This window comes from Ctenocephalides felis, unplaced genomic scaffold (assembly GCF_003426905.1).
Source record: "Ctenocephalides felis isolate EL2017-DRISC unplaced genomic scaffold, ASM342690v1 CF-g0.4_SCAFFOLD_03571, whole genome shotgun sequence".
NCBI lineage: Eukaryota > Metazoa > Arthropoda > Insecta > Siphonaptera > Pulicidae > Ctenocephalides > Ctenocephalides felis.
The window spans coordinates 45,878,633-45,888,412 of record NW_020539725.1 but is presented as its reverse complement, the minus strand read 5'-3'; the positions used below and the strand labels follow the sequence as shown (position 1 = coordinate 45,888,412).

General features: G+C 31.2%; 1 protein-coding gene across 1 annotated transcript; it reads right to left on the bottom strand.

The window, feature by feature from the left end:
* Positions 1 to 3,594: 3,594 nt before the first annotated feature.
* LOC113386141 (visual system homeobox 1-like) lies at positions 3,595 to 5,108 on the bottom strand. The gene is made up of 3 exons (XM_026623941.1): positions 5,023 to 5,108; positions 3,650 to 3,776; positions 3,595 to 3,600 (listed from the first exon to the last, which is right to left on the bottom strand). Exons 1-3 carry the CDS (start codon positions 5,106 to 5,108, stop codon positions 3,595 to 3,597), a joined length of 219 nt encoding a protein of 72 aa, XP_026479726.1.
* Between the last annotated feature and the right edge of the window lie 4,672 nt (positions 5,109 to 9,780).

Sequence of the window (9,780 nt, the reverse complement as noted above, 5' to 3'; positions counted from 1 at the left end):
CTATTAAGTCTTTTTCCTTCTTCAAGGTGGGCATAGCAAACGTATGCGTTTCTATTCGATATTACACCTGTACCGGTGTTGGTATATTATGTTCTCAGAATCGTACTCGACATCTACGAGAGTCCCTCGGAGACTATTGTCCGTCTGACAATTTTTCTTTTTAATTAATAGGATCCCACGCCGCCCGACGATTGTTCGAAAAATACTTGTAAGAGACGCTGATGAAAACCTAGGAGGTCTCGTCTGGACAAAGATTATAGAAACAAAGTGTTTATTTATGGGGAAATCTAGAAAGGCGAATGGATAAAGTGATGATGGAGATGGATAAAGTAATGTTTTTAAACACTAAGGTAATTTAAAAAGTAAAAAATAAGTTACAAAACTAGTAGGGTGTATAGCATCGTGCCTTGGCAAATTTGATGGAACTTCCCGTACCGTAACAAAATGTTCGAGGAATATTAAATGTTTTCAAATAGATTATTATAAATATTGTAACATTATCTAATATTTCCAAAAGTCTAAATTGCAAAGTTAAAATTATTCGTTTAAAGTATTTTCTGAGGTATGCCAAAATGTTCAGAAACCTTCAAAACGTCGAGAAATGCAAAAATTTTCAATTTCGATTTTGGACGACGATTACAAAACTTACGCTACGGGAAGATAATTACCCTATGGGAAGTTAATATACGTATTATTGTTAGAATAATATAAGTAGATATCTGTATAAAAAAGCAGATTATTTCGAAAATATAATGAAATATAAACATAGACGCTCAATGCAATTTGTAAATTACAAGATTTCTGTATTATATAAAATTAAATTATTATTATTTGTATTTATAGCAATTAGAACATAATTACATTCTATGAGTTATTTGATTTACATTAATTAATTACAATTATAAATAGTAGCTACCCCAAAGTGTAATTACTATTACATACAATTTATTGGATCAAGTTAATGGGCCATAAATAGAAATTAAAAACGAAATTTATACTTAGGGGGCGTCCATTAATTTCTTGAGCGGGTTTTAAGGATTTTTGACCCCCTCTCCCCTTGGTGATATTCAAAATTACCCCCCCTCCCATCGAACATCACGTGTATTTTTAATTATGTGATAAAACTGTATAATTTGATTTTTTTTTTTTGAAAATGTTTGAATTTTTTTTAAAAAAATTAGTTTAAAAATAAATGCACGTGATATATTACTGTACCCTCCCTCCCCCACGTGATATTTCGTGATTTTTTGTCAAATCCTCCCCCCCCTAAAAACCTCACGTGATTAATGGACGCCCCCTGATTATTAATATCTTTATAAAATATCTGATAATTTGATGTGCATATGTGTCATGATGATTTTTGTCCGAAGCTGCTAGACCTGATTTCCAAAAATTTAATCAGCAATTATATTGTTTTATAAACAAAGGTTTTGTTTTCAAGGAATTAAAGTCAATAACGTTTCCTAACTCTGGATTTGATAGCTTTGATTTTTGTCGTGATGTGGTGTTTCCATGTTAGTCTGCGGTCTAGATAAATACCCCCCTCCCCCCATCAATATTCTCTGATCACAAAATGTACTCAAAGACAACAATAAATCAAACATATATAACAATTATGCTATTGGGATGACAATTTATCAATATGTATCTATACAAGTGAAACTTTTGAATATTCCATCTACTTTTGTCATTCGTCGTTATTAAATCGCAAGGGCGTTCAATTCAGAAACATTTTTCTATTGTGTTCGAAATTAAATCATTATATCGACCGCATAAAATGCGACTTTTTCATTGAAAATGCGGAGTGACGCGTGACAAGAGGTGTGCCGGAGTGATTGCAGAATAATGGACTGCGTGTCATTTGCAAAAACTCTTTACTTGGACGGGAACGCCTACTCGATTAACAAAACTGTGCGACATCAATTCATTACGAGGCAGATGAATTAGAAAATTGCTATTTTGAAATGACATATATGACGGAGGAATTGTTAAATGATTAATTTTATGCTCATGAAATCAGCCCATAATAATTTCGTTCTAACTAGGTGTAAGTGGCAGTTTAAGTTAGGTGACCTATTTTTAAAAAGTTGAAACCGGGACGGAAACTTTTAGTTATGCTAATCCGGTACGGGGGTGGGGGCTTCGGATAAATTCAAAATTAGCGCTCGAAAACAAAATCTTGATTATAATACAATACTAATTCCTATCTGGTCGTACGGAATAGAGTTTTGGGGCTTCTCTAGCAAATCTAATGTAGCATTGGTACAGCGGACCTCAATCAAAACTACTTAGAATGTTGCTAGGTGCACCCTGGTAGCTGAGCAATAGAACCCTGCATGGTGATCTGATTGTACTAATTTCTTACTAATTAGAGACTTTATAACAACAATATCCACTAATTATCAACACAAATTAGAAAATCGTTATTACGCTGCTCCTTAGACCAGAATTAAGAAGACGGACAAAAGAACTGATTAAATTTTTGGGAAGCAGGTCCAACAGTTTCTAAATCTAAAGATTTTTTTTTTAAATGCCATTAGCGAGCAAAAATAATCATAGGACATATGCATATCAAATTACTAGATATTTATGAAGATTTTAATAATAAGTATAAAGTTTGCTTTCAATTTCTAATTATGGCCAATTAACTGGATCCAATAAATCAATATCTACATCTAAAAACAATTTATAATTGTTTTGAATTAATGTAAATCAAAATAACTCATAGAATGTAATTAATGTGCTGATTGTTATTAAATAATAATAATAATAATTTTAAATAATACGAAAAATCTATGTCATTTACAAATTGCATTGAGCATCAACTCCTCTTCCAGTACTATAAGTAACGCAGCCGTTTGCTACTCCACCGTATTCCCCGGTGGGCGTTTTCTGATTGTATTCTTATTGGATGTTACTCTATTTGCTCGTCGGGCGCAAAAAAAAACTTATAAAAGCTGTCATACGCACGAACCAGGAAAATTGTATGAAAGAAGTCAAGTCACTGTGTGCAATATTGTTCATTATTCAATTTAATCAAGCTGGGAAAAAGTTACCAAAGTTGCCACAGTTACGGTTTTCTTAAGCTTTTGTATCGGTTATTTTTGTAAAGGGATCAGAAGGGAGTAATAAAATTATGTTAGTATAATTATATTTGTGACTTAGATATAGAGACCAAAATTAACCAAAATAGCCGAACTGATTGTCTACTAATCAAAATGGTTAGAGTTTCACGAAAGCTCGAGAGTGCACGTGAAAGCTCAAAATTTTGAAATTACAAGGAACAATTTTGTTTCTATTTTTTCATGATAATTACGATCAATTCTATCACGTTCAGAAACACCCTATAAACTGTATGTAACTTTTCAAGGCTAAATGAAGAAACAATTATAGTAAATATGTTTATGTTTGGTACCTTCATTATTTTGGTAACGATATCTTTCGTATTCAATACAGGTTCATACCATGTGTCTAATGCCATCTATATGTGTCTAATATGTATTTGTCGTGAAATGTATCAGTACGAAATGTTTTACATAACTATTATGATTTATAGAACAAAAATTTCTCAGAATGTTGTTATATAATAATCATTTACCCCTATATAAAGAATGTTATTACGATAACATAAATCTTTTCCTCCACTAACCTGTATCCTATCCTCTGGTAAATCAGTCTTCAACGATAGCATTTCTCTGGCATACACGTCTGGGTAATGTGCTTCCTTGAACGCCTTTTCCAGCTCGTCCAACTGAAACGAAGTGAAAATAGTCCTGCCGCAAAAGCGTGCAAATCGTCGAAAAAGCGGCAATACAAACGTATGAAAATGTCATACGCGGTAAGAAAAACGCATTCGAGCGTATCGCACGCGAATTGAGACAGGACCAACTAGGGTAGACCAACGAATAACAACACAATTATATACGATAGATAGAAATAAATATACTTATTGATTTATATGTTTAAAAAATTTGGCGTATTTGCCATACAATCTATTTCTTTAATAATTGACCAAGTGCCCGGATGTTGAATTTGTCGTGATTCCTACATTTAAGGTAAAAATTCTCAGTGAGTTTCATTAGTGAGTCATGTCTTTATATGGATATCTCGATATGTCTAGTACTAGTGTTAGTGCCTTGTTCTGTATTGTCTGTAGTTTTTATGTCTAGTACTAGTCTTAGTGTAATAATTAGTGCCTTGTTCTGTGTTGTCTGTAATTCGGCATGACAAGTCAAAGTCTCTTGATCTGGATGTAGTTTGGCACGTGCATAAATCTCTTCTCACAGTATATTAAAGCCGTAATAATATCATATATTGTTAAACTAATATAGATTTTTTTGGTAAATAATAGTTATAAATGCGTATTTATATAGTTCGCACTGATTTATTCTATATTCGGAATTATAGTCCTGAATTATTTTTTTAGAAGAATCATATTAAATGAGATACATTATTTCTTCATGATAATTAAGTATAAACTTGCTTTGAATATAAACATATTAAACCTTACAATTTGTATGAATATAAATGAAAGCATTCATATATTTCTGAATTTTGTATTATTTCGTTTTCAGGACGATAACTTTTTGAATTGAGTTTTAACATTTCTGAAGAATAATATAATATTGTTGAATCTACTGAACATTTTTACATTTGCACGGTAATAATATATAATAACTACAAGCATCACCATTTTTATCGAAAGGTTTCTGTAGTAACTGCTTTAAAATATCAAAATCACTTCAGAATTCATTATGACTTTGTAATATATTGTAAAAAATGAACGCTTTATGTGTAAAATTGCCTGAAATCTAGCTTTACAAAAATGACAGGGCGTAATTCAAGTTGTTTTCGAATGATTAGCAAGAGAAAAATGTTCATGGCCACCAATAGAATATTTGAAAAATATGATGAATTCAATTTGATAAAACAATTAAAATCCTTACAGCAGTCAAATTCTATTAAAACAGTCACTTATAAAACTTAAAAAAACTGCAAGAATTTTAATTTTATAAAACTTACCTATGTCTTCGCTTCTTCTTTTTCTTTTTATTAAATCCATTTATACCATCGACCGTAAAGTCTTTACTGGCATCAAGTGGGCTCATTCCTGAAAATAATGAACCAGAGTAATTAGATAAATTTGAATAAAAATATTTTGAACTTGTTCATTCTGTATAAACAATTCATACAATTTTAGGCAATGTTTACAATATCTTTTTTTTTTCTAAGTATGATAACTTTTTCAAATTACATAATTACTTGACGACAAAAGCTAAAAATTTTATTTCTGCATCTACGACTAACCATCTATTCGGTCCTGTTATATTTTAAATCGTCTCCAACCTATTCATCCGTTATGTTTTATAATACCTCAATAGAAATGACGCTGATTGCAAATCCTCTCTTTTATATCGGTAATATAATATAAAAGATGTATTTTATCAGGATATTCCGCAATCGACCAGGATCGTAATCGACTATCCTGCAAAACGTCATTTAAATAGGATATAGTTATTGAGAGGAATCGGAAGCAAACAAGATGCAGGATGTAGTGTGATAAAGTTAACCTGGATCAGCAGAAAATCAAATTGGGTGTAAAACTACCTATAGCTGGCAATGATTTAGGAAATACATTTGTATCTATTTTTAACCCTTTATGGTCCAAATTTTTGTTTCACATTCAAAAAATTAGGGGAACGGAAAATCAGTACCTAATTATAAGCCTATATATGTTAAAGGAAAAAAAAACATTTCTGATTAAAAGATTTTTTTTATATTTATCTACGAACTGCTAAGATTTATATGCATATATTTATGCTACGTGTTAATGGTTTCAAAAAATTCATTATTTAGATCATCAATGTGCGATTTTATACGAACACGTGTTTACATATTTGTTCAAGCAAAAAAAATCGCTATGAAAAATTTTACCATAGATTTTTATATTACACTGGCTATATACCTGCATTTACATTTTAAACTTGGAATTATTTCTAATTTGGAACTATTTCTAAGCAAGTTTCGTATTATGTTACAACTGTTATGGATGAGATTTTGACGCCATTCTTATTTTGTGTTTCGTTTCCATTGGGTAATTTACTTATGGGGATCTAACTAGTTATGATTTTATCTTTTTGCTAGTGAGAGCCAAAAATTGTCATCTGTATGCTATTCTCAAAGAAGAATTGACCAAGACTTATGTGTACTATACTATTTAGTATAAGGTATGAAAAGAAACCAAACAACACCAATAAACAACTTGATTAACCATTGATTCACGAGTATTCTACCACTTTGTTCAAAACTACTAAGGAGTTTTGGAACCACCAGATCTTCTGTTTAATAACTTTGATATCTATATATTTTCAGCATGGCTCGTCAGCCTGCAAAATGATTAAGATGTTTCCAGCAGCTTGTCAAGTAATAGTGACATCTGTTTTAATTTGCAGGTAAAAATAAACTTTTCCCATTATTGCTGAATTAATAAAGAAGTCACTATTGCAATAATTGAAATAATAAAAAAAAATCCCAATATAGGGATGGAACAACTGTTTGGAATGCTATCTATAAAAAATAAAGGTAATTTGTAAGAAATTTATCACAACAGATCATAAGACCCTTAAGTTGTGTTCGCTGATCAAATAAATAATTTAAATGAAAGATTGGAGGTAGTATATGTTGCAAATGTGTAGATGCAGATGGTTTCTATGAATGATAATTTTGTGTGTTTATTAAATATCATTGCTATTATATGAGGATAAAATGTAATAGCGAACTCAAACCAATTTATAATATTTTTTAACTACTAACGATTGCAGTTTCGCATATTTAAAACTTCAAATTCCGGATACATTATCCCCCTAGACAATATTAGAATACCCCGTATTCATATAGACGCTTCTCTCGCCCGATTTTTACGTTCAGAAGGAATACTTAAAGGGTCCTCCGCTCGACGTGGTGGCGCTGCTTTTGGCACTCAAATTAATGGCGCAAATTTGAAATGAAAATTAATGAATTTTAATACACGGGTATTTGAAACTAAATTCGGTATTACAATCCTTTTATGTTTTGTAATGATACAATAATAACATAAATATACTAGATAATATTATATTATAATAAATATACAATCAAATCGAAATATAAATCAACAAATACACTGCAATACACCGGTTTATATATAATAGATATCACATCTAATCTACTGGAATAACTTCTACACTTTTTTCTACTTATTAATATAAATATTTAGTGAAATTTAGTGAATAATGCATTATAGTGTTAGTTCATTACATCGTCTGTCATTCTTAACTCTCATTAACTAGTAATCATCCCGTGCAAAATTTGATTTTTTCCCAAGTATATTCAGATCCGCGTGAAGTGGTAATCCAATATTAAACAGCTGGAACAGCTTTCTATTTGTGTATTATGTCTTTCTTGTAGAAGCGTATATTTGATTTCTTACACAATTTCCTAGAACTGATCTCTTTCCTTAAAGTGTATTATGATTAGACTAATATGTCAATGCACTACGTAGTATTGTAGTAATTATGTCCTCCATATGAGTTTGAAGCTGTTCTATTCATATTGTCAAAGGGCTATGCATTTGAGAGCAATTCCTGATGAAATCTTTATTAACAAATATACAAACACAAACAAAGAAGAATCGCCATTTTGTAAACTTATACAAAAATAACACTGACGTTTCTTAGTAACCAATATAAAACATTTGAAAATACTGTTTCATCGGCTCACTAGCGCCAAATCTGCGACTACAAATGGACCCCTAAGTATTCCTTCTGAACGAGGATTTTGTTCTAAGTGAAAAGGCCCTGCATTATCCCTATATTGTTTTGACCGGCTGATGCATCGCCATGTTTGTTTGGGTGGCTGTGTTTCCGTGTCGCCATAGAAACGCACCATGGGGGGCCACTATTAAACGCACACAATTGAAAGTATATTGGTATGCATATTTATATAATATTATACGTATACGGTCTTCTCTCTACAGGGGGGCCTCGTTTGACTAACGTCTGGCTGCGTCGAATACATGGGCACCGGTTCGACGCGTGTTTGCGAAATCGGGCGAAGGATTGTAGTTCGATAAAATATGCGAGGAAGTATGAATCAACGAATACAAACAATATATAGTGTGGTGTTATGAATGAAAAATGACCTAGAATATTCAAACTGCACGTTGAGTCTCCCATATTTGTAAATAAATATCAATTATTAAAACAGCATGCAGTATTATAGGCGGTCGTTATGGAGCGCAATGCATTTGGTAATTAGTGTGTACCTTGAGATAAGGGCTAATTCTTCAATAAAATAGAAATGTTATGTTACGTGTCTATATTCGTATTAGTTGGCAGTAACGAATTGTTAAAAAGCGTTTTAAATCTAGTCCCTCGAAAGCTCTATGCACACACATATATAGGGTAGAGAGGAGCTTAAAGTTCCGCGAGTCCACCACCAATATCGCAAAAATAATTTAATAAGTCCTAACTTTACTTTAATTCTTAAAGTAAAGTTAGGACTGTTCCTTAACAACAATATTTGAAAGTTGGTAAAAAAAGATACTAGTCATCACCTTAAATCAAACAACGTTGCTATCAGGAGATAAACGACCATGTTTGAAAATCTACAACAAAAGCGTATTTTTTTGTTGTTAGTATTTTTGGTTGCGAGCACTGTTGTTTAGTTTACGAAACCTAAATACAATTCTGAAGTATACATTATTTAATTGTTTTATAAGATATATTGTTAGTTTTGAGTTAGATTTAACAGACGTTCTTATATAACCATCAAATATTTTACATGTGGATGGGGTGAAAAGAACCAACTGATGCTTCATACTGGCAAAGGTGTACACAATAAAATAAAACAGTAAATCAAAAAGTAAATTAAGTTAAAAAACCAATTTTACAAGATATAAATCAAATAGTTTTTCCAACTCTGCTGATGATTATTTTTCACGAAATATCAGATCAAGGTTATATACAATGTTATTTTTGTAAAAAATATGCAAATAACATTTATATTTTGTATTGGTTGATTAATTAAGTAATTATTTCATTAAGTTTTTTTTAAATTAATAAGCCATCAGATCTATTTGTCCCCCCTCTTTGATTGGCCTCCCTATCGGGTAAAAAGAAACAGATAACAAATCTTAGAAAAATAGTAAAAAAACACTTCTATATTTAAGAATTATTTGGAAATTTTACTGAACATAGTATGATAGCTGGTTATTCGATTCGTTTTATATGTTAGGATGTAGTTCATTTGGTTTAGGCAGTATAAACACTGAATCTGACACAAAAAAAATCCATCCAAAATCGCAATACAATCCATGACCAGTGTATCAAGCATGATTTCAGTTTTTTTCTTATTTATTCGGCAACCGTTGAAAATATCAAAATGCAGTTTTCTTCACGTTATTCTAGTCCACAAGACAATTCACCTGATGTTTAATTGAAGTTTCTACGTGTCCGGGAAGTCTGTGAAAAATTAAAAAAACTGAAAATACTATCGGATCTTTGGACCTCTCTCAACCCTATATATTTTCATGTTATGTTAGATTTTTTTATGGAGAAATATTTACTAAAAACTTTTGAAACAATTTAATGAAAGACATCTTCCACTTACGTCAGTTAATTTATTTAAATTGCAGATAAAAAAACTTTATGCTATTAAAATATATTTGTGCATGTAATTATAACAAAAATGCCCTTTGCACTCGGATGCTCCGGCTGCAAAATAGGGATTAATTCTGGAAAT